Source organism: Numida meleagris, chromosome 5 (genome assembly GCF_002078875.1).
Source record: "Numida meleagris isolate 19003 breed g44 Domestic line chromosome 5, NumMel1.0, whole genome shotgun sequence".
NCBI classification, from domain to species: Eukaryota; Metazoa; Chordata; class Aves; order Galliformes; family Numididae; genus Numida; species Numida meleagris.
This window is the reverse complement of record NC_034413.1, coordinates 28,942,007-28,966,035: the sequence shown is the minus strand read 5'-3', so window position 1 is coordinate 28,966,035 and position 24,029 is coordinate 28,942,007. Positions and strand designations below refer to the sequence as shown.

Here is a 24,029-nt window from a genome sequence, read left to right as displayed (position 1 = left end):
GAATCTGTCTATGTATTTGCGCTTCATGTCAGCAATAACAAGTTTGGTTTCTGATGAGTCATGTTTGCATATATTACCCAATTCAAACTTTTATGGCTTACCAAGACATCATTTCAATTTCACCTCGAGAACATTGTGCTATTTAACGTTATTTTTCATTCCGTTTGTGTTGCATCACGTCTTGGGGCGGCTCATAGAACTTGAGACCCCAGAGCTAGTATATCCAAACTCATTTCATACTCTTTTCTTGCAATTTATTTGTCATAAGGTTCGCATAAGAATAATTTTTGGAAGCAGTCCTCTCACTGGGATGTAATTTTTTCAGCTCCTGATGTGTTATTTGTTACAGTGGAAAAGCTATGCCAATCTTTTAAGTTGCATTTCTTTGTTTTTCTTTTTTTTCAAATCAGAATGGGTTGAATGCACTTCATCTTGCTTCCAAAGAAGGGCACGTAGAAGTTGTCTCTGAACTGATACAGCGAGGTGCCAGTGTGGACGCAGCGACAAAGGTCAGTCAGGCCTATCTGATTGTTCTCTTGGCCACACTGATGCCATGGACACAAGATGTCAGTCAACTGATTGCAGACATTACTGCAGCAATAATTACTTATTTTCCACTAGTGAAGTGGTCTCAAGGATTGTTAATAGGAACCCGCTATATTGTAGTGAATGCCAGAGATTACTAGGGATGTGATTTACTCAACAAATTGTAGGTTTGTGTAGGTTTCTTTCTGTGTTTTCTAGAATAACTTACCCACTGGAAGTATTCACTAAGAATATTTCATCTCAGGAAATTCTGGTAGGAAATGTATTTTAAAGAGAACTGTGTTCTTGATAATATTGTCATGTAGTCAAGGACAAGTTTTGTACTCTTTTCAAATATTACTGTTTCTCATTTCAGAAAGGAAACACAGCATTGCACATAGCATCCTTGGCTGGGCAAGCAGAAGTTGTCAAAGTATTGGTTACAAATCGGGCCAATGTCAATGCGCAATCTCAGGTAAAGTAATATTAATTTTTCAGTTTGGGACTGCAAAGAACATTGCTGACATTAAAATCTTTCTCCTTTTATGATTTTAGTAAGTGTGTTTGGTAGATTCATAGTATCAATGCTGGCCCTTGAAAATCAAGTTTGATAAAGTCAGTATTAACTCTGAATTGCCCACCTCATTAACCAGCAGATAAAGCTTAGAAATAACATTTCTATTTTAAGCTGTTCAGAAGCCACAGAGACACACACCCCTGGAGATGAGGAAAGCAGAACCACATCCAGGGGTGTTTGGAATATACTTGAATAGTTCTTTAACAGGCAGCACAGCAAAGCATTTACCCTTCAGCTTTGGATCTGCCCTTCAGTATGTCCTATGGGCTGCTAATTGTTACAGAGACAGAAGAGATACTGATAAAACCAGAGAGTGGGAGAGAACTTTTTCAAATGAAAGAGATCCCGTTTCACATGATTTAGTGTCTGAGACTTAATTGAGACCTTCCCCTTTCCTTGTATGAGTAGATACCACAAGCATACGCAGAGCTTTTAAGTTTGGTGAAGTCCTTTGAAGTAACATTTAGGTCAATTATAGGAATTTGGAAATAAAGAAAAACAGTGTTGGTGTTAAAAGAAAAGAAGCAGAAAGAAACAGAAAGACACTCTGGCTTAAAAAATGTGTAAACTGCTGACTGTTGGAAGCTAGGTGGCTGTGTCACAGGTGTCCCTGCTCAGGGGCTGGCTGGCAGTGAGTGTCAGAGAAAGATTAGATTAGGAGATGGTATTGTCATCTGGCCCAGTATTGCTGTTCTTCCATACAGTAAAGGTTTGGGCATGATAGGCAATGTTTGTGAAGAGAAGGAAACCTAAAAAGTCACATTAAAAATATATTATAAAGACGTACATTTAAAATAAACATTTTTAAATGGTCTCTCAATATGAACAAAATATTTAAGAGAATCTATTTCAAGAATATTAGGTATTTGTGAAAAGTATTTTATGTTTCTTTTCCTTAGACAAAGAAGATACTTGGTTCAACTTTCTCACTCTTTTATACTAGCTAGGTACAGTAATATTTAGTTCTAGGCACAACAGAATTTGAATGTAAAGAGAAAAATAGCAATAATAGTTTCAAGTAAAATCTTCTAAGATTGTTAGGAAGTAAAACAAAGCAGAAATATTTCCAGTGGTTTTCCTGTTGGAGAAAAGGATCTTTTCTGATTGTGATTTAGAACTTGTGTATTCAGCCCTGAAACTAAAAATAAACTGAGATTGTAAACACCTTATGTAACTGCGTTGTCTGTATACCCTAAGGTTTTGCCACATGTTACCCTAATTTTGCTAACATGTGAGAATAACAGATTTTTTTCGCCATTTGACGACCTCTGATGTATATTGGCTGTTCTACACCAACACCTGGGAGTGCGACATTCCACCTGGGATCAGTCTTCCTGAGGAGGACCCTGTGGTCCCTGGAGCTCCCTGTTAACTGCCCCTGGACCAGCTTTGTCTGTGGCTCTGAGCATAACTTAAGCTGTTCTAAAGCTTATAATAACATACTGCTGAATTTTATGTACCCACAGACAGACCACCCGAAGAAGTTTGCTTTTTTTTTTTTTTTAAATACTGACCCTGTTGCACATGAGTTTGGCTTTATTTCCTCTTCTCTTGTAGGTAACAACTCAACCCTGTTCAAAGCACTCGCATTATGAATGTTAAGTCTTTATCCAAATCTTCCTGTCCTTCAAAAAAAAAAAAAAATTCTGAGTTTGAATTTTGTACCTTTTCTTACAGCTTGTTAGCTCTCTGTCAATTTCTATTTCTTATTTTGAGAGATACGAAAATGCAGAGTTTGGGGGAAAAGATTGTGAATATCCTACAATAACTGTAACATAAGAAAAAGGGTTCTGTTCTGCCTCCAGATGCTAATAATACTTGGTTCTGAGAAATGTCACCTACTAATTATTTCCTGAAACTAATAATTAGGAAGTATTTCCTGCTTGTTTTCTAAATACAAATGTTTAAAACTTAAGAAAATTAATCTTAATTTCCAGCTGGGTTAGTAAATAGGCATTGAGTGTGCCATGAAATTATAGGGAAAAATGCCAGACTCTGGTATTCACTATAAAAATAATCTGTAGTGTGACGTATTAGATACCTCAGTGAGCACTTTATGGGTTCTTTTTTTACCATTAAGCCAAATTTTAACTGTGCAGTAGCTAAACTGTTTGGTCTCATTTCCGGAGAGAGCGCTGTCATATTGCTTTGCCTCTGGTAGGACTTGAGCATACACTTCACACTTGTAGCGTGCTTCACTGAATTGAGACCAAATTACCCAAATACCAGAACAGCAACAGACCCTGCAGCCTGTGCTATCCTTTTAAACATGTGGCTTCACAGCTGTTCAGTGTCTTCCTGACTGTTAAGTTCCTCTTGTATCAAGAATCCAGTTAGTGTCATTTCCTCTCCAACTGTCATTTTTTTCTGAGCTCCTGTCTGTCTCTGCTGCCAGTGAAGTCTACATGCGAGGCCCTGGGTCACCTGCGTTCTCCTGTGCATCCTGGTTGGGTGTGTGCCATACAACACTGCCCCATTGGTGTGACAGTCAGATGTCTCTCAGCTGTTTTCACCATGGCTAATATAGCTTAGCCATCATTCACTGCTACAAGTCTTAGACTACAATTTCCCTTCATCACTCCAGAATTCAGAATGTTAATGTCTTGCCTTTGATGCAAATGTATGTCCATAGTTGTCTCGGCCTACCTCTGGTTGTCTCCCTTGGTTTTCTGCAACTAGATCATTGTCGTCTGTAACTGCTGTAGCTGCATGGCTGTTACCCCCCTGCTCCGTCTGCCCTAACCATGTTGCAGCCCTGAGAGTGCTCACATGGTCTCAGACAAACCCAGTCATGTGCACGCACTTCCTGACCTTCTCATTATTGAAGCCTGATGAAATACCTCTTCTGTTCTACCTGTTATTTTTAACTAGCCCTTACCTCCTGTTCTGTTCTGTTTACTTCATTGGCTCTTGCAGAATGAGATGAGTTTATGAAATGCAGCACACCAGAATTGGATCTGTTTCTTGCCACTGGAATTGACATAAAAGTGCAGCAAGCCCAGAAGCTGTATTTGATTGTTTTTCGTGTTCAGGGTAACATTGAGCTTCTGTCTTGTTTTTGCAAGAGGATGTGTTTAAGGTTTTCAAACTGTTATCCCCATTCTCAAAAGGGCCTAGATACGAAGAGGTGTGTTCTCTAGAAACATTAAAACGCACTTCTGGGTTTCTTACGGCTCTTCTTTATTCATGTGACTCAAGCTCGGCCTTTTCCTATCTTAGCTGTTTGACAGCACATCTTTGGGGTTTGAACAAGAAACACCAAGCTCTAGTATGAGTGCTGTGCTGAACTTCAGTTTTTTCAGTGTGAGTGCTGTGTAGCTGGGTGAGAGCTTTGGGAGGGTCTTAGGAGGGAGCAGTTGAAGAGAAGAGCTGCTTGGCCCTATTGCAGCTGACCAGAAGGGTAATACCGGAGCTTGAAGAGTAACAAAATATGTCATAAATCACAGAAGAAAGGAATTGGTTGTTCTTATTGCTGGTGATGCTTCGGTTGTTTCACCACTACCACGGTGTTTAGTCAATATTGTATGGATGACCTAAGTTGTTACTGTAAAGATAATTTATCCACTGGTTCCTGACTGTTGCACTGAGAGACATGTAGTGCTATATGAAGGCCAAGCAATTTCAGGTGCAAAGCAGCAACTTTATGAATTCATTTTGAAGTGCCTTGAAGCCAGAACAAGTTTCATGATTTCATTTTGGTGTTTTAGTTTTGTGAGTTATGTCAAAGCTCTGAACTTCAGAAATGCATAGGACTATAGAGAAAAGTTAAACCCTGGAAATCCAATTCCTGAAAGGCTGTGGCCTATGTACAGTTGAGGCAAAGATAAAAGCATTGACTGTGAATGAGTTAAGCCTTTCAGCCTTTAATACTAGTATTGCATTGATTGAAATCACTCACTTGAGCATAATTTGAGAAATGCTCTAATGTGGTCAGAAACACTGATAAACCTTTGTCTCGAGTTGCTGAGAACCAGTCATCCCAAGATCTCCTCATGCCTGAAATATGAAGTAGCTCAGTGACCACAAGCAGGCAGTTCTCTACAGGCAGCTCTTTGAGGAGTTACGAGCCATAAATGGGAGGCACAAGTGAATGAGAAGTCAAAGGTAATGAAGAGAAGAGAAAAAATTATTCTTAAGAGGCATTGTCCTTGCTGTCTCTCCAGATGTGCATTGTATTTGCCTGTCCCTTTTTGTATTTTGAGCTGCAGCTGCATTTATCAGGAATCAGAGCTTTTCTCTACCAAATAGTTTGTTCAAATTGACTTTTAGTTTGACTCCACAGTAGATGTAAAAGGAACTATTCTTGCTTAACCGTGGTAACTGTTTCTGATCAACTGAAAGATTCTATTGTGTCTTTTAAAGTAATAATTACCCTTTTTCTATCTTCAGTTAAATCAGGAGCGATCATGTCACTAACTTGTATGTGACCATGCAGTTTATTTTCCTGCTAATCTACCTGGGTTTGGCAGATCTTTGCTATGTATAAAAAGTTTGTGTTGTTTACGCTCCTGTTGTCCTGTTTCAGAATGGTTTCACTCCTCTGTATATGGCAGCCCAAGAAAACCACCTGGAGGTTGTTAAGTTTCTTCTCGACAATGGTGCCAGTCAAAGCCTTGCCACAGAGGTAAAAGTTTGAGTTTTTCAGTTCACAAAGAAAATATAATGCACTTCAGTAGTAACTCTTGCCAGCTTACACCACGTTTGTCGTTTAAGTACAAAATTAAAGAGCAGAAAAAATTCTCTGTGAAATGTGCTAATGAATATTGAGTTATTGACTTTTCAGCAATTTAAACCTCTTGACATTTCTAAAATTAAAAAAAAAAAAGACTTTAACTAGAAATGGTTCTAAAAATAGGTATGTTCTTAGTCATTACTGGTAATCTTTCAGGTTAAGTGCTCAGAGAAGCTGTGTGCATGATATAAAAGTTCTCTGTGCTTTCATTAAAAGTACTGAGTAATATAGAGGGCAACCATAAAGCAAGAACTGTTTATGCTGTGGAGCAAGCTCTGGGATATCAGGGAAAACCCAGGGTTACTAAGTGCTTGGAGTATTTTCTGAGCTGCATTTATTGCTGAGTTGATACCTTCCCTGCAGCATGCAATTATTCTGTCTGGTCTTGCAGTGATAATTGCAAGCTGACAGAATGATGGAAGATCCATCCTTGAAAGTGTTCTGTGATCTTTCTCAAAAAAACAGTTTTTATTTCTAGTTTTAAAAAGTAATTATAACTCAGTAAGGCAACTTGTAAAAAAAAAAAATTCAAAGTGATTATAAGAATAGCAGACATGTTTATAGTCCTAAATATAGTCTTAAATAGCATTTAAATGGTACTGCATTCCATCTGTTAAAAAAAAAAAAAAGTGTTTTCTCTCTATAACTTTTTTGGAAACTGACTGCACCATCTGAACTGGTTCCATAAAAGTAATAATGCTTGAGGAAGTTGCATTTTTTTGCAAAATATGAGATGCAAAATTACTTCATTGCATCACTGTACATTATAGCATCACTGTATACTGATGTATGTAGGGAATCTTCTCTTTTGATGACAGTATTGTAAAAATGATTCATGGATCAAAAGTTTTCAATATCACTTACAATACTTCGAAGAAGAGTTGTGCATCAGAAAGTAATTTCTGAAAATGCTCAAAGATACAACAAAATGAAAATTTTTGAATCTAGAACATCAATTGAAAAGCATAGCTTTCAGAATACTTATTTCTATTGAAAACAAGGAAGTCATGGACACCCAGAAACCTACAGTAGTTTTAGACTTTTGAAAATATCCTTGCCACTCTATGATTTTCTGAAGATAGTATTATGTAGAATTGTGCACAAGTACTTGGTTCTGATTCTTCTACACTTTTTCTGTAGAACTTTTTGTGTCAGTTTAGGCTGAGCTCTTGTCCAACTCAGCCTGATATCCATGGATAATTCCTTTGAAGATTCAGACTGCAAAACAGTGCTGCCTTTATTGCCTTACTTGTTTATGATAGTTGCTTAGAGGTGCTTTTTTATTTTCTCTAAGTTAAAGTTTTAATATAAAAATTTAATTGCAAGAGCCTTTGTTATTAGGCAGTTATTACTTAGCTAACTATTCATTAATAATAACTCTTCAGCAAAGGTGTTTTATATGAATTACAAAAATAGAGACATACTTTCTTTAAATCATTCTTAGCTTTTTGTATTTTTTTCATAGGGTGGGCTTTGCTTTTAAAGGTTTGAAGTGCAGTTGCTAATTACACTACTGACAGCAAGATACTTGCAATTGCTTTTTGTGGGTTGGTAATTTCAGATAGCACGTGGTGGAAATGCGTTCTTGTCATTGCTAATATTCTTGGTCACAGTTTCTTGGCCGTGGTACAGTGATCTCTGCACAATCTGAATCCATGGGTGGTTCTCATCAGAGTTAGGAAATTGGAGTATAGGATATAGCAGCTATTTTGGTGTTGAAAAGAAGTACTCCCATTTGTCCACTCACTGTTCCCTAAGGAAAGGGAAAAATGTATTCCTAGAATTTTTTTTTCCTCTTTGTTAGTAGCATTTTTGCCAAAAGAGAAAGTCTGTTGAGAAAAGATGTTGGTGATAGCTAAGGCACTTGTCTCTGAGAAGCAGCTGACTGTGCCGCTGCCGTTGGCTGTGTAGAGAGGGAAGCAAACGTCTCCTGGTCACCAGGTGAGTGCTGTCTCTCTCAAGGCTCCTCCAGGCCTCCATTTCTGCAGGTACAGTGTAGCTGTTGCCAGAGCCCTCTGGTGGGGATGTTTGTGGCGATTTTGGTCTTCAGAGCTGCACAACATTTTTCATACCATGTCCCTACCTGCTGGAACATCCCTGGGACCGCAGCCCAGAGCCATGCCCCACTTTTGTGGTATGGTGAGCACCAGGCCAAGGGAAGGCTGAGGTTCAGTGAGTTAAAAGAAAAAAACATAATCATTCAACAACACAGGAAAAAGAAACTGAAAAACCAACACCTCCTTAAATAAACAACTTGTTAGGAATCAAGGAATTTCAGTGAGTTTTCTTTTTCTAATTTTTCCTCCAAATTTTTTGCAAAAATGCTCTCTGGCTCTCTTTTCTTCCCTCTGTTCTCTTATCATAAGGCTCTCTTTGTTTTGGAAGGCAGAGAAGAGATTCCCTATTGAAAACATTATTTCTACCTCCAAAAGCTAAAAAGTTAATGTTTTAACTCTGTGATTCTGGCATTGTAGGGACCTGCATACTTCTGTGTTGTTGCTGTACTGCTGTTTCACAGTTACTCAAACATACAGTATGATCATGACAGAAGTAGTTAAAAAATAATAGAATGTGTTTACTACCTACCACTCTGTAATGAGGCTTGCTAATTAAAAGCTTTGAACATATAGATCAAGTGTTGCTACTAGTAATAATCAAATAAATGCCCTAAGTAGTATCATTTGCATTATGATTTCTGAGGGATTTGTGGGACAGAACTGATTCTAAATAATAACTCTCATTCTTCAGACTCCTTAAAATCCATAAAAATAAATTATAAAACCATCTCAGACTATACTTTTCCTGTGTTTGAGGAATCTACTCTAAAATCTGTTAAACAGAAGTCTTCTATTTTTCAGGTCTTCTCCTTCCACATTTCTTTGGTTTGCCATTTACTAGTCTGAAGGGAAATCACTTCTGTTCATAAGAGGATTATATATCGCTTTATATGTACTTTGAAGTTGTAATAAAGCAATTGGTATATTGGGAGAATGTGAATTCTTTTTCAAATATTACTGAAAGATATTATTGATACTTATTGTTAAAATATATTTAGATATTATTTAAAATCCATATTTAAATATTTGAGACAGTTGAGATGAAATTTCATAATAAAATGGAAATAAACATATGTTATAACCAGTAGCTTTGGGGAGGAAGGATGAAAATTTGCTATTGAGACATCATTACCACTTGCAACTTTTAAATCATGTCAGCTTTTTGTATTTCTGTATACTAATGCACACATTTATGGATATAATGAAGTGTGTAAGTGTTAATTAGTGAGTAGTTTAATGTTTTTTTCCAAGTCAATTTTGTTTGCTTATGTCTTATAATTTTACTGTCACCTGTGATGAGATCTCTTCACTTCCAATTTTCACCCCCTGGAAATTTTAGAATATGTGTTGAGCAGTCTTGTTGTATATTGCAGGATGGTTTCACGCCTTTGGCAGTAGCTTTACAGCAAGGTCATGACCAGGTGGTTTCACTGTTGCTTGAAAATGATACAAAAGGAAAAGTCCGCCTTCCCGCTCTTCACATCGCTGCTCGGAAGGATGATACGAAGGCAGCAGCTCTGCTCCTCCAGAATGACCACAATGCTGATGTGGAGTCAAAGGTCAGTTGTAAGGAATAAGGTCTGATGCTGTTAAGTGCTGAGCACGTCTTGTGTCCAGTGAAGATCTCCTTTTATTAAAGGATTTGGCTTATGAGTTGCACGTAACTTTCTCCTGTAGCTTGTGACTAAAAATAATGTTTTATTAGCTTCCCTTGCCTCTTTTTTCCTCACTTCCTTTTTGTTTAAATCAGGGTTAACTTCTCTTGTAGAAACTTTGCAAATGGAAAATAATAAGCAAAATATTATTACAATCATTCTCTTGGAAACAGAAGCCCCTGTTGAGGTGGTCAGCTATAGAGACCGTACAATTAAGCCATTTGATTAGTTGTTTGTGGAATTGCCACTTTTAAGAACTCTGATAAACATGTAACAATTAACATTCAAAATACTCAGTCATTCAGCTTCCATTCAGTCAAGCTTTCTTTGTGCCAATTGTGCTGTCGTCTGAGCTGCCATGCCACGTAGCAATCATGAAGCTTTTTGCATCCATATCACCAGTGGTGAACTAACCGTTCATTTTTTCCCCCTCTTTGCTTCCAAATGTGTTAACCTAGATGATGGTGAATAGAACAACAGAGGTATATATAAATATATATATGCATCATCACTCCTCCATGACTTAGTGCTGCTGCATCATATTTTCCTCCTCCTTTTTGCATCGCCTTCTATAGGATAGATATCTGCTTTAGATGAAATGAAGTAGCATGTGCCAGAGAACACTGTAGTTTAGATACCAGGGCTTTCTGCAGCTGAAACTAGGGTTTAAAAATGAGAGTAAGTGTTCTTGGGTGCTGATTGCCATCATAAAAGAGCCACATTATATAAGATGGAGTTTTCAGGGATTCTCATGGAGTAGACGTTTACCAGATGTGTCAAGAGCTGCAGACAACCCTGTTGTGTTGTGCATCCAAGACTGACTTCAGGCTTCTGCATGACACTTACCTTGATGGTGTCAGCAAATTGAGTGATCTGAGCGTGATTTTAAATCTGCAAAACTCCCAAAGCAAGGCAGTGGCAGCTAGCATGGCTTGCTAACAATTTAGAAATGCATCTAGTTCCCATAAGGTTTCATACTTTGCAGTACTGATGGAATTGCTGCATGTTTTAGCATTATCTTAAAGAGAAGTAAAACTACTTAAATATGAAAATAACTTGCTGAAGTGATGTTATCAGTAAGGCATCTTCTAATTAGGTTGATAACTTGTGGTGTCTGAACATAGCCCAGTGTGATTGCCCTCAGTGGGAGACTGATCCTTATGATACTAACCCTTGGAAAAAAAATCCATATTAATCATTTAAAATGGTCTTTGATGTTGTTTTCATTTGCATCTACTTGGAATTTATAAAAACAGTTAGCAAGTATCATCAAATGACTTGTGTCTGAACTTCTCCAAAGAATCTCTAGGAAATTTGGCTTGCAAGTCTGATACAATGCCAATAACAAGTAGACATTAGAAATTAATGTATTATAAAAGACAGATCAATGCTTTAATAGTCACAAGTTTTGCTGCTGTTTTTTTCTGAAATATCTAAAAGTTTTATCTTAGTTCTGATCTTCTAGAATAATTATGCTAATTTAATTCATTTTCCCTCGTGCATAGCAATATGATTTTATTTAGACTTTCAGAGAGGGAGTAAATAATTTTCAGTGAGTGAAAACTAGTACAGAATTGGAATGGTGACTTGCAGCACACTCCTATTATTAGCTTTATTCAATGATGTGTTACAAATTTTGGAGTACCAAAGAGATATATAAATATATATATATATGTTGTTTGTTTGTTTTTTTCAGAGTGGGTTCACACCCCTTCACATAGCTGCTCACTATGGAAATATCAATGTAGCTACATTGCTGTTAAATCGAGGAGCTGCTGTGGACTTCACTGCAAGGGTAAGAATGGAATCATAGTTACACTAGTTTAATTAGTCATCACTTTGAAGCTTTTTGTCACAAGATGTGGAAGTGTGCATTGTGCTTGCTAGCGGAGAGGCCTGGCCTGACAGCTTGTTTTGTTACCTTAAAGTGTAAAGGGGGGATGTTCATGCTGCTGAACCTGAACTTTAGTCCTCACTCTTGAAAACCTCTTTTTAAATCAAAAAAAGCTGCTGTTTTCATAGTTAGCATTGTGAAAGGCAGGCTGAATTCAGTGAGGTGACTGCTTCCACCTATACCTTTAACATATGGCAGGAATGCTGTCCCTGTTGAATTGTCCTCGATATGCAGTTGTTTGCAGTGAACAGGAAGGGAAAGTGTTACTGGTGGATCAAGCAGCTGTGCCCTCACTGCACATGCAAGTGTCAGATGATACATAAAGAAGATCTTGGAAAAAAGACAGGTAGAAGAAGTGTGGTATAGAAATGGAGAGGAGTTGAAGATTTGAGTCTTATAGCAGAAGCCATGCTAGAGTGGGTGAAATAACCCTCCTGATCCCATAAGCTCTGATCCAAAGTCATGACACAGCACAGGGAGCAACAGGATAGTTCCTCAGGTAAATGGAAAAGGAGGCAAAGCCAGGATGTGATCTGGGCTCCCTAAGCATCCCACATGTCTGCTGCTGAGCAGCCCTTCAATTAAAGTAGGGGGGAAAAAAACCAACAGTATTGAAGATTATATACATGAGGGAATTTATTTGGTATGGTATCTGTGATTAAACAGGACTGAACTGTAATATTCAACAGTTCCTTTGCAAAGGTTTTGAGTATGTGTTATGCAGATGGCTTTTGCAATGGAAAAAGTATTATTCTACTGTACTATTTCTAAAGTGTTTTGCCACATAGCAAAAAGCAAAATGTAGTTTTTTCTTTTACTTTAGGTAATATCATAGAATCATAGAATGGTTTGGGTTGGAAGGAACCTTTAAGATCATCTAGTTCCAACCCACCTGCTATAGGCAGGGACACCTCCCACTAGACCAGGTTGCTCAAAGCCCCATCCAGCCTGGCTTTGAACACCTCCAGGGAGGAGACATCCACAACCATGCTGGACAACCCGTTCCAGTGTCTCACCACCCTCACAGTAAATAATTTATTCCTAATGTCTAGTCTAAATCTGCCCTCTTCCAGTTTAAAGCCATTTCCCCTCATTCTGTCACTATCTCTCCTTCTAAAAAGCTCCTCCCCAGCTTTCCTGTAGGCTCCCTTCAGGTACTGGAAAGCTGCTATAAGGTCTCCTCGGAGCCTTCCCTTCTCTAGGCTGAAGAGCCCTTCCATGTCCTTCTTGTGCTGGGGGCCCCAGAACTGGACGCAGTACTCCAGGTGGGGTCTCATGAGAGCAGAGCAAAGGGGCAGAATCACCTCCCTCGACCTGCTTCACGCTTCTCTTGATGCAACCCAGGATCTTTCATCAACCAACGCTCCCAAGTCCTTCTCCTCAGGGCTACTCTCAAGCCATTCTCTGCCCAACCTGTATCTCTGCTTGGGATGTATATGTATATGTAATATGTATATCTAAAGACTCCACTGCTTCTATACTTACATATTTACTTAGAATTATGGAATCATTTAGATTAGGAAAAAATTGTAAGATCATCAAGCAAAGTCTTTGATAAATATTGCAAATCAGTGAAAACAGTAAAATAACATTGTGTTTATTTACTAAAGAAGCTACTATTTTACTTATAGGACGTCTCAGAGTTAAACAAAACCTGAACAGTTCTTTTGCAGAGATTGTCTGTAGTTAATACGGAGAACTGATGGAGGATAGAGCAAGGATAGCAATACTGAGCAACACACTTTAAGTGTTTTGACCCAGAATGTTTACTTGAAACTGTAAGTAGGAGTGCAGGTGAATAGTACAGGTGCTGACCACTGTTCATTCAAAGTAACATTGTTCAGTGGTCTGTTAATGAAGGTAAATCCCCAAAGCTGAAAAGAAAAAATATAAAACACAGTGCAGTACCTACTAATGCTGGTGAGAAGAGTTCTAGCAGATACTGACTAAAGCTTGTAGGTGAATAGCAAAGGAAAGGAACTCCTTGTGTATTTCTCACAAATTGTTTTCCACAGCTCATGCATCACTAAAATGGATTTTATGTTGCTGATGAAAGAGAGAAGGTCCAAGGTTAGATCCATGTGAAATTCATGAGTTAAGGGTAGATTTGGCAGTTAAGGGTTTCTGGGAATCTTCTAACTGTGTGTGCTTGGCTTCACTGATAACATTGATTTTTTATTCCCAGAGCCTTAATCTGACCAAATTATAGCATTAAGTCATTTTGAACTGTCATAAACTTTGGTGTTCAATATTTGATAGGCACTAATCTCAGGAGCAAGGAAGATGAACAGATCTTGTGTTAACTCTTTCACTCAGAAACACGATTAAGGATTAGCCATGCTACTACATTAGCAATTAGCAGCATTTATTACCGCTGTTGCTAAACATCGTCCACTTGTGCCTGTTTCCATAAAATAATAAATCTGAGCTTTAGCAGCATCAATTTGGATTAAGGGCAATGATGGAGAGCAGATCTGAAGTTGGAAGAGCATTTTTCCTTCCTCTTCAAGATTTGGAAATCCCAGGTTCACCCTCTGTGAGCTCTCATCTTCAGAGAGACAGACTGCTCAGACAGCCTGGGATGTGCAGATGTAGTGACATAAGCCCAAAACAGCAGTGGGCCGACGCTGACTCAGAGCGCTAAGCGGCTTGTTTGTGCTCACAGTAGCTGGGTGGAGGCATCTGCAGAGCCCATCTCTGCTATGTGGTGGTTGCAAATCTGGATGAGGTAGCTCTGTCAGATGGAACTGTAGCATAAGTAACAGTAACATGAAGTTGAATTTAGTTCTTCAGTGCTTATCAGAAGGCTGGAAATGAAAGCGCATAATAGAAAGATGAGTCAAATACTGGTAAAGCAGTGAATTTGCAGGCAAATGCAGACACATGTAAGTTGAGGATAAAGTACCATTATTAGCACCAGGTAACAGAGTCCTTGCTTGATCCTTGATAACCCAGACAGCAAAACAAGCAGAGGCACTAGAGCAGATGCTGAAAGTGAACCACAGGTACTGCCTGCCTGCTGCCACCTCATTGCCTCTTGGTTTGTTTAATTTCTATAAACAATCTTCACAATGAGCTGTATGCCTTGCCTGGGGGAAAAGTTCTTATCTGAGTTGCTGAGAATCTGAGAAGGCAAGCAACAGAGTAAAGGTGGGGAAAGGATATAACCCAAATAAAATCATACTGTGTGTGTGTACTGTAGCTTTCAGAAGTCGAAAGAGCCAACTGTAGGATGGTGGTGTCAAAAGCATTTTTTGACAACTGACACTTTTTCCTTTGCCTTGGCTAAATAAATATGAATTGACAATTCTGTCTCCCAATTTACATTAAAATATTTAGATAACTATTAATTCTTGGGGGGAATTGAACAAGAACAGAGGATTATGGTAACAGGGGCTGTTTGTATGGAAGGAGGCAACACAAAGACAAATGTGTGAGGGCAGGATAAATAGCCACTTCCTGCTGAATGTGAGGATAGATGGAGGTAAAGTGGAGGGACACATAGAAGGAAGACAGAGCTCTGAGCTTTGAGGGCAAGGGCAAGTCTGATGAAAAGAGGAGCTGGTAAAATGATGTAAGAAACAGGAAGGCAGACTGGAGACAAAGCTGCTGTCTTTTCAGTGGATTTCTGAGGGGCCCAGGGGAAACAAAAGAAAAAAAAAAAGGGTTCCTGCAGTGAAGGCTGGGAAGATGTAAGCTTGATAATGGCTCCTGGTGTGCAGACAGGAGGTGAGCAGTAGTGGTGTACTGTAAATAAATTATGTCCCCAGTGATATGCAGTAGCAGCTGCTCTCCTCACCCCTGCCAGTGTACACCTGCCTGCCTCTCGGCTGTCATACGCTCACTCCCTTGTTCCCTTCTTTCATTGCTCCTAAGAAAAACAGGCATAGGTCCAGGAGCTCTTACAGGTGTTACTGTGCCTGCTAGCCTGTGTAGCTGCAGAGCATAAAGGCCATAAAGGGAGGGTTGGAAGGGTGCCTTCTTTTGGTTAGCACTCTTCCAGCGCAGCAAGAGATTTAGTGACATTTCTTCCACTGAAGTGCATTTGCTTTTTTGAATCTGTATGTTGTCCTCTGGCCTTGCTACAATATGGCATTGAGAAGGAACACGCAGGGAATGTGGCACAACGTGGAAAGTTCCCTGCAGGATGGATGGAAGTCATTTCAGTAAATCACCTTTGTGATGCCCCTGATTCTACCTATTTCTAGGGTAGATAGCTCCAAGGTTCTTCATAACCTCAGTCCAAGCCATTTCACTCTTTCAAAATTATTTGACTTCTTGGGCTCAAATTAATCTGTAAACATGTCACAGTTACTGGTCTCTATGAGAAACTTCCATGTGTATGGCTGTGCTTCTCTGAAACCCTTCAAAGCTAAGGAATTCTCTTCATCATAACAATATGTTTCCTTCTTGCTTAGCTGTGAGATAATCACATACAGGCTAAGGAAATGGAGGAAGAGAAGAAAGGGTTAATCAAGGGTGAAGTTACTCTCCTTAGCAAGGTTAATGTGTGAGTACAATCATTATCTGGACTCTGAAGGATGGCAAAAATGCGTGACGCCATTCTCTAATGAGCAAATATTGTTCATCGGCCTCTTGTAACTTTGAATAAAACCGTACCCAGTGTTACCCTGTGTTTTGATAGTTTTAGTATCTACTTTCCATGTTCTGGAACTACCAATCCAGTGATTAATACGGAGTGTAGCCTGCCAAACACTCTCCTATTCCAGTCTTTCATTCTGGAAACCTGTTGTTGTGAGGTACATGGAGCAAATGCATGGGGAGGACTGCTGTGTTCCTATCTTTGCTGCTGGTTCTGATGCTGAATGATGTTGCAGGTGCTTTTTCACTCTTACTTACCAGGAATCAGGTCACCTTCAGCCTGAGGGCAGGCGAGGTGCTGGAGATAAAGGAGGAATCACAGTGGGTTTCCATTCGCTTTCTCTACTGCCCCCTTCAAATTTGTTGTAGAGTGCTTTGCTTTTTGGTATCTAGGACTTGGAAAGGTATATGCAGATACATGCTAAAAGCAAGTTACGGCCACTGAATGGAATGAGAAACCATTTTTGTTAACAATTCTGGTTTTACCTACAGTATCCTGTGCAAGAAAACTCTTTTGCTATAAAAGCAAAACTCTTTCCCATTCAGATGTTGTTTGGGCCATCTCAAGAGCAGTGTGCAGGGAGGGCTGGAAATGGAACTGTGTAGCCAGGTTGCCTTGTGCATATCAGCTGCAAGAAAGCACAAGGTGGTGTTTCTCCATGGCTGCTGTGCAGGCTAAAGTGGTGGGAAAGGTGCTATGAATAAACAGCATTCTTCGGAAATAAAATTAGGGCAAAGGTATATTTGAGGGGTTCACAGAGACTTCAGATATAATTATTTTGACTCAGATTATCTTCCAGTAGAAATACCTATCAAGCCCAGGTAAGGAAATGCCTCTGATGTTCAACCTTTCTTTGAGGGAGAACAATGGTTAGAAAAGAATTAAAAAAATCATTTTCTACAGCTTCCAGAGCAATGACTGAAAGAAACTTCTGTGGCCCTCACATCCACTCCATATTTGAGCAAGTCAGAAGATTCAGGTAACAAGGGAATCCTCTACATGAAGGTGACCTCTGCCCAATTCGTTCTTACCATAGCAAATGAGAGGCCATCATTGTGCCACACAACTGCATCCAGCCCTACAAACAGCCTTCCGCATTCACAACATTCCTTTTCTAGAGCAGATCTCAGTTCCACTGGGAGTGGGTTTTGCCTGCAGAAAGTTTGCTTACTGGAAGGTTCAGAAAGGATTTGGTAATCTTGAGAGGGTGGTGCGAGGCCAGCATGCATTAATGATGACCCTGAGTCTGAGGGGCGGAACACCATTAGCCCATCAAAAAATTCAGGCAGTATGTAAGTGACAGTAACATAAGAGAAGAACATCTTTTTATTTCCCTAGTGGTAGTTTGCCATAATGGTTCCTTGCTATACTCTTCCTTCTTTTCTTTCAGGATTCATTTTATGTGTCTTAAGCCTGAAGAAAAAATAAATATATGAGTATGCAATAATTAATTTAGTATCATCTAAGATTTACTAAACAATAAATAGAGGAGAAAAAAAACCTAATTCTTTACCCTGTCATAAGTTTTCCTGAGAAGACTGTATCTTTGCACCTGTAATATCTTTTATTTCTGAGTCTCATGTAAGCTTCAGTGATCCCAGTAACAGCTGCTAAACTGGAAAGCTTTTCTCTGCAGGACTTCTACTCAGTTGTAGCTCCAATTCTGAATTGCAGAAAATGATAGGAGAAAATACTGACTGTTCTCATATAAAACACGTTGTTGTAGCTGCATGGTTGCCTGTAACAGCACAATCTTCCACTTCCTCCATGAACTGGTAACATGGATAATGTCCATGCAGTTGTTGATCACAATTCTAGTATAGGACAACCAATGTCATGCTTTTTTCTTAAGGGAACCCCTAATGATGGGGAGATTTTCTAGACTTTACAGTTGAGCAGTCTGTGTGCTTTCAGCCTCTGTTTTATTCATTCTTGGTCAATTCTGAGTCAGCTCTCGGGTGGGAACAGAGAAGGACAATTTTATGAAATTCCAGATTCATCTGAACATTTTGGTAAGAAACTGCTTTTGTTTATTTTTAAATTGAAGGTAAATAATAGTGGAGGTTTTGTGATTAAAACTACTCCACTGAGGGCCTGAGATGAGAGCTCAGAGGTGGAGGTGAATGCTCATATTGGTAGCAGGGAGAAATACGAAGTCTCTGTGAGGCTGGCATTGGCTCTTTGCAGTTCCTCCACGGTCTACCCCTGGCAATAGCTGCAGCATGGAAATACAGCAGGTCATTCAGCCCACCAAAGCAACCAGCCTGCTGCTTGGACTGTCAGCCCTTGCAGGACTGCAGAGGACTGGCCCCCATTTCTGTCTTTGCTGGAGGTGCTCAAGACATCGCTTCTTTGTATCACTGGTATAGCATCAGTTCTCCAGGGGGATTTATTTCTACTTGTGCGGTGCACCCCTGTGTTACTTAGCTCTTATCCACTCAGTCTGCATTTGAAACAAGACATGAATAGGAAACACTTATGTTCTGCTTGTTTGCTTTTTTTAAAGCTGCACTTCAAAGCCAAATATGGTATTAGAAGTGCAAATATTTACTTTTCTTGTTTATTATTAGCATCCTTATGTTTGTAAACTCAGACTGTTTGATGGAAGAAAAAGGCACTCCCATAGCATATCATACCAAAATCTAGGGGGGAAGTCTTCATTTTCTAAATACATTGAAATAAAAGTGCAAGATATATGCTGTGTGCACTCTGTCCGTTTTAAGTTTGCTGCAGTTTTTTTTCTGAATTCCTAGACATTTCTGTTGCTAATTTGTAACAGTAAGGAATAACATGGACTGCTGTGGTGAGCTGTGATGGATGTTGGTGTGTGTCCGTGGGAACTTGGTCTCATTTCAAATGGGAAATGGAGGTGGCTTTTTGCTCAGCATAGGATAGCTTGAAATTTTTTTTTTAATTTTCTTATGAAGCTGTAGATAGAGGAATGCAGCTGAAAGGGCTTAGTGTACTCCTCTCACCAGTAACAAGCAGAAGCTGCCAAAAAAGAAAAGTAGATCTCTTTTCACCCATCCTATTTATGCCTCCAAGAAAGGCAGAGGGCCTGTGTGAGTGCATAGCAGCAAGCAATGCATGAAGGTAAAGGTAAAATAGCTGTGCACAACATTGTGAGGTATAGGAAGAAAATGCCTGCATGTAATCCATCACACTTCAATTTGTATATGCTTTCAGAATACTCTGAGTCATCTACTCCATGACATCTGCCAAAGGGGAAAGACCATGTGCTAGTTAATAATGATGTGAGCATTTATTGTATAGTTTTAGGTTGTTATTCTTACAAGTTATATTTTATATTCCTCGCAGAATTTTTTTTACTCTCAAATTGGTTGGCAAGGGATCTTCATGAGACATTATCCAGCATTTGATATTTCAGCAGTGAGAGCAAGGAGTGCTCTCATAGACTTCTAGATCTGAACTGCATCTTTTTATGGCAACTTCTTGAAGGGATTTCAGCTTTTTTACTGCAGGAAAACATCTTCAAAAGTTTCCTGATCTACTATTCTTTCTTGAGAACAAAGGGAGAAATTTATAGAAGATCAAACAGATAAAAATAGACTGAAAAGACAGCAGATGCTGTTGATTTACTGAAGAATTCAGAACCTTACATTTGGTGACTATATTGTTTGCTGATACCACAGATTTAGTGTTAATAACCTATACCCAAGCTGCGCATATTATGAACCTTTTTAAATTTAATCTCTATTTTCTTTTGACAAGTACAAACAACTGGGATTTGAATTGCTTGCTTTCCTTTTTTTTTTTTAATCATCAGAAACATTAATGATGATGATGTCTGAGGTTTGTTCTCATCTCAGTTGATGTTCTTAATTGTCATAGATGTGTGCTGAGAGATGGGATGGGGCAATATATGTGATGCCTAGGTGTGATTCTTTAAGCCTCAGCCAAGCCCAGTGTTGATAAAGCCAAGTTGCTTACCCTAAACTTCAGTGGGCAGTTGTGCAGGCATTCATGTAATGCTTCTCTTCATCTGTGCGGGGTTCAGGACTCTTGGCAACCACAATTGTTACTTCATTTTGTTTGCTACCAGTAAAAGCTCAAATTAGCTAAATGCCAAAATTAAATTCTGAACGAAGAACTGCCCCATCTCTTTTTTTTACGTTGATTTCCTCATAATGTCTTCCAGAGCTGATAAGGCTGTGTCACGGGGTTATCTCTAGGTCTGTCTGTGTCCATGACAGGGGAACAGCAGGCCCACAGGCCCACTGGCTCAGAAAAAAATGAAAGGGAAAAAAAAAAGGGTGTCAAGGGTTTACCGGCCGGTTTAGCCCCAGTCCTGTGACTAATGAGGGGGGGGAAAGGTGGAAAAGTAGTCAAGGAAGAAGGGGAAAAATGCTTTGGGTAGGGGAATAGTAGATGAATATGCAGTAAGGATAGGACAGGCAAAAAAATTGATATCCATAGTCACGCTTGATTAAAAGACTGCTTAAAAAATGGAATGGCCAAAAAGCGTGNGGGGGGGGGCAGACCTATGCCCTGGGAAAGATGGAAAAGGGGGGAAAGGTAGGGAGATAGTAGATAGGTCTTTAAAAAAACAAAACAAACAAAAAAAAAACAAAAACAGTGGCAGCAATCTGAGGGGGAACGTTAATTTATTAAATATGACATCGGAGTGCAAGACAACACAATATAGCACAATACAATTGGAAATGAGGCCAACAAAATCAAACATAACAGAGAGAGTGTCCAAAACCAAAGTCCTTACTCTGAAGCTGCAGGCAAAGGCAGCAGGGGAGCACGTGCTCGTGGGCAGCGAACAAAGAGAGGGTCTGGTGACCTGTGAGGAGCTCCACCTTTTCCCTCTGAGCGCAAAGTCCTCTGGGGTATGCAGCTCCTCCCCCCTGCCTCTGAGAACCAGACACCCAGAAACCAGCAATCTACAGAACTGAAGCATTAACTCTTTAACTCCTAGTGGTTTACATGATGTCATGATGTGGAATCACATCACAAAACCACGACAGGCTGAACAGGGCCAAATATGCTTCTTCTCCTTTATCTCTTAATTCCTCTTATGAACTGTTTGAGTAGGTTAATAGAGTGTGGAAAAAAAAAAGCCCTAGACAGTGAGTAAATACTGCTTCTTCAGCTCTCTTTTTCCAGCAAAAAGGAACTGAGTTTGTTCATAAGGACAAATATTTCACTGGGCATTTAGTGTTCCATTTCCTTGACTCCTCCTGTGTAAATCATTATTTCCCAGTAGCTGTATGTATTTGCTTTTCCTAACAAACTGTGACTAACATGAATACATCCTTTATGTATCTGTCTCTTTCTAATGTGAACCCACAGCCTTTTTTAAACCAAATGTAACTCAGGATTTCAAGATTTTATAGACATTTTATGTCTTTTATGCTTTTTTGTGAAGACAGTCTATGAAATGGAGGGAAGATGGCTTGCTGGCTCCAGCTTGCACAAGTGAGCTCGGTACTTATTAGGTGCTGGAGAATTTCACCACGTTCCCAGCCAGGGTGCTTGACCACTGCCTGAAGCTGAGACCAACTGCATAGGTCATGATAGTATTTGTACTAACCTGAAATGTGAAGACAATGAACAGGACTCCTTTTTGACCATGAAAATGACTACTGTTTTTCCCCTCTGTTGCAAACCAACAGTTTGACCTAAACGTGAACTTCTGAGTGGAAGTCATCTCTTTTGGAGTTGAGGTGCATGTCTGCCAGTGCTCATCCATTCACTCTAAAATCAACTCTCCTTCATTTAAGGCAATAGAAAATTTAAAAGATTGGACTGGTGAAGAATTAGGGCCAAAGTGCATGTTCTTATGTGGTTATTCTCCCCTGTGCCACACTAATTTGATTTAGTTTGGTGTCAGATGAATGAGAACCACATTTTTAATCTGTGTTAATCCTGCCTTTTGTAATGCCTTTACCTTCTTCTTCTATTTCTTTGACGATGCTTAGAAAAGACATTTCTTCTAGTCTTTACTGAATATAGCAAATTATTGTAGAAATTATTTTTCCATATTAACAGGGCATTGAGGTCTATTAAGCTGAGTTAGTCTCTTTGTCCATCAACCCCAGCAAGCAGAAAAAACTGGTCCTCACTCTAGATTACCTGCAGTACCCTTTACTTGAAGATATGAGAGTTATTTCCTCTACTGTTTTTTATCAGGAGAGTACAGTTTGTCGTCTTCTCCCTCTGACCTTGGTAACATCTTTCCTCCTGGGAAGAGAGGAAAAGTAGAAAGTATCTCAACGTAATTGTCTTGTCTTTTTTTTTCTGCCCTCTTTGTGGCTGATACAGTAATATATTGACCCCATATTATATCTGAATTCAACTCCCGGTCAGATAGAATCAATTATTTTTTCAAAACCAACTCACAAATTACATGTTATGCAATCCCAGATTTACATCCCTGAGTGGGTTAGGCATAGCATACTTCTTGTTTAGTGTGTTATGTGTCTCTTTGTTTTATTTCACTTTTTAAAGAAATTGGAAACTACCCTGGAATAGTAGCTTTGATGCTCTAATGATTCGTACTGGAGAAAGCAGCTCTGTCATTTCCCCTTGCTAAAGTGTATTTTACCAGTGCTGTAATATTAAATCACACTGTCTAGTAGCTGTGGGTTAGCTTCATAGGGAAATTGCACATAATTGAAAATAGAACACATTGGATTAGGTACTCAGCATCATTATTAAGCTGTGAGTCAACTTGTCACATCTGTGAGATTTTTGCTGGTACTGGCTTTCTCTCATTCCACTCACCTGCAGTTTTGAGGAAGTGCTGTTCAACGCTCTGTTGGCTAGGTAAGACATTGGTACAGCTCTCCAGCTCGTCAAGGTGATGGGTGCCTTTCCGATTCAGTCAGCCAGAGGACACATGCTCGCTAAAATTCACTGCTTTCTGCTCAGTCAGGGGGAAGCCAGCTTTACATAGCCAGCTGTTTGGGCTGCCCCTGAATGCACAGAAACGTGTTCTTTAAAATTCTGTTTGTCTCCATACTGTAGCTGCATGCTCTATTTAAGTTCTTTTATCTCCACTTAGCTCCATATGATCAAATATTATCCGGGATGCATCCTTCATACACCAAAAGATAAAGGATTCATCAGAGCATGAAGAAATGTCCTAGCTACATCTTGTTAAAAAGCATGTTTGTGCACGCACGCATTGGTTATGTAACTGCCCTCAATGTGGAGCTCAGCTACACGCTGCCGTCTTGTGGGGTGTTGCTGGGGGAGCACACATGAGCTATTGGAAGGAAAGTGTTAGGTTGGGTAGATGAAATGAGTGATGGAACTGTGACATGATGCTGCTTAAGAGGCTTTCAGAGTTTGCCAACAGAAATAAATGACATTGGCATCTCGTTGCTTATGAATGAGACCTGTGAATGTAATGCTGTTTTTTAAACAATCTTTTGTAGCTCCTAACTGACAAATGAAGTTTTGATGTATTAATTCCTATTGTTACATATTCAGAAACAAACATAGCTGGAGTAAATTTCTAGGGTTTAAAGAGTAAAACTGATGATGTTTAGCTCTTGTACAAAAACTGAGAAATGAGGCACAATCACAATGTCTTGTTATAATTCCAACCACAACTTGAATATTTGTCTTTATAATATGAAAGGTGGTGTCAGGCCAGTATTTCACGTGCGGACAAACGCAGCTTTCCCTTGCTTTTACACTGCCAGAGAAGCAAAGCTGTGTTACCCTTTAGCAAACTTAGCATAATTCATTCTGTGAGCAAACTGGTTGTAGAGTTCCTGACAGATATGTAGATTTATTTATTTTCTTGTTTTGTTTTCTTCTTCCACAGAATGATATCACACCATTACATGTTGCATCGAAGAGAGGAAATGCAAATATGGTCAAACTCCTACTTGATCGAGGAGCTAAAATTGATGCCAAAACAAGGGTAAGCTTCTGTGCGAACACTGTGAGTGACTGTATGGTGTTCTTGCTTCTGACCTGAAAGCTGCTGTACAGCTTAAATCATTC

At 39.3% G+C, this 24,029-nt stretch overlaps 1 protein-coding gene across 8 annotated transcripts in view; it reads left to right on the top strand.

The window, feature by feature from the left end:
• Positions 1-24,029, top strand: part of ANK3 (ankyrin 3) — a 350,679-nt gene that overhangs the window by 202,233 nt on the left and 124,417 nt on the right. For all 8 annotated transcript variants that reach the window (XM_021397586.1, XM_021397585.1, XM_021397583.1 and 5 more), the window contains 6 exons: positions 411-509; positions 902-1,000; positions 5,628-5,726; positions 9,265-9,450; positions 11,243-11,341; positions 23,848-23,946. In XM_021397586.1, the coding sequence (XP_021253261.1) occupies positions 411-509; positions 902-1,000; positions 5,628-5,726; positions 9,265-9,450; positions 11,243-11,341; positions 23,848-23,946 (681 nt within the window). The remainder of the gene's footprint in view (positions 1-410; positions 510-901; positions 1,001-5,627; positions 5,727-9,264; positions 9,451-11,242; positions 11,342-23,847; positions 23,947-24,029) is intronic.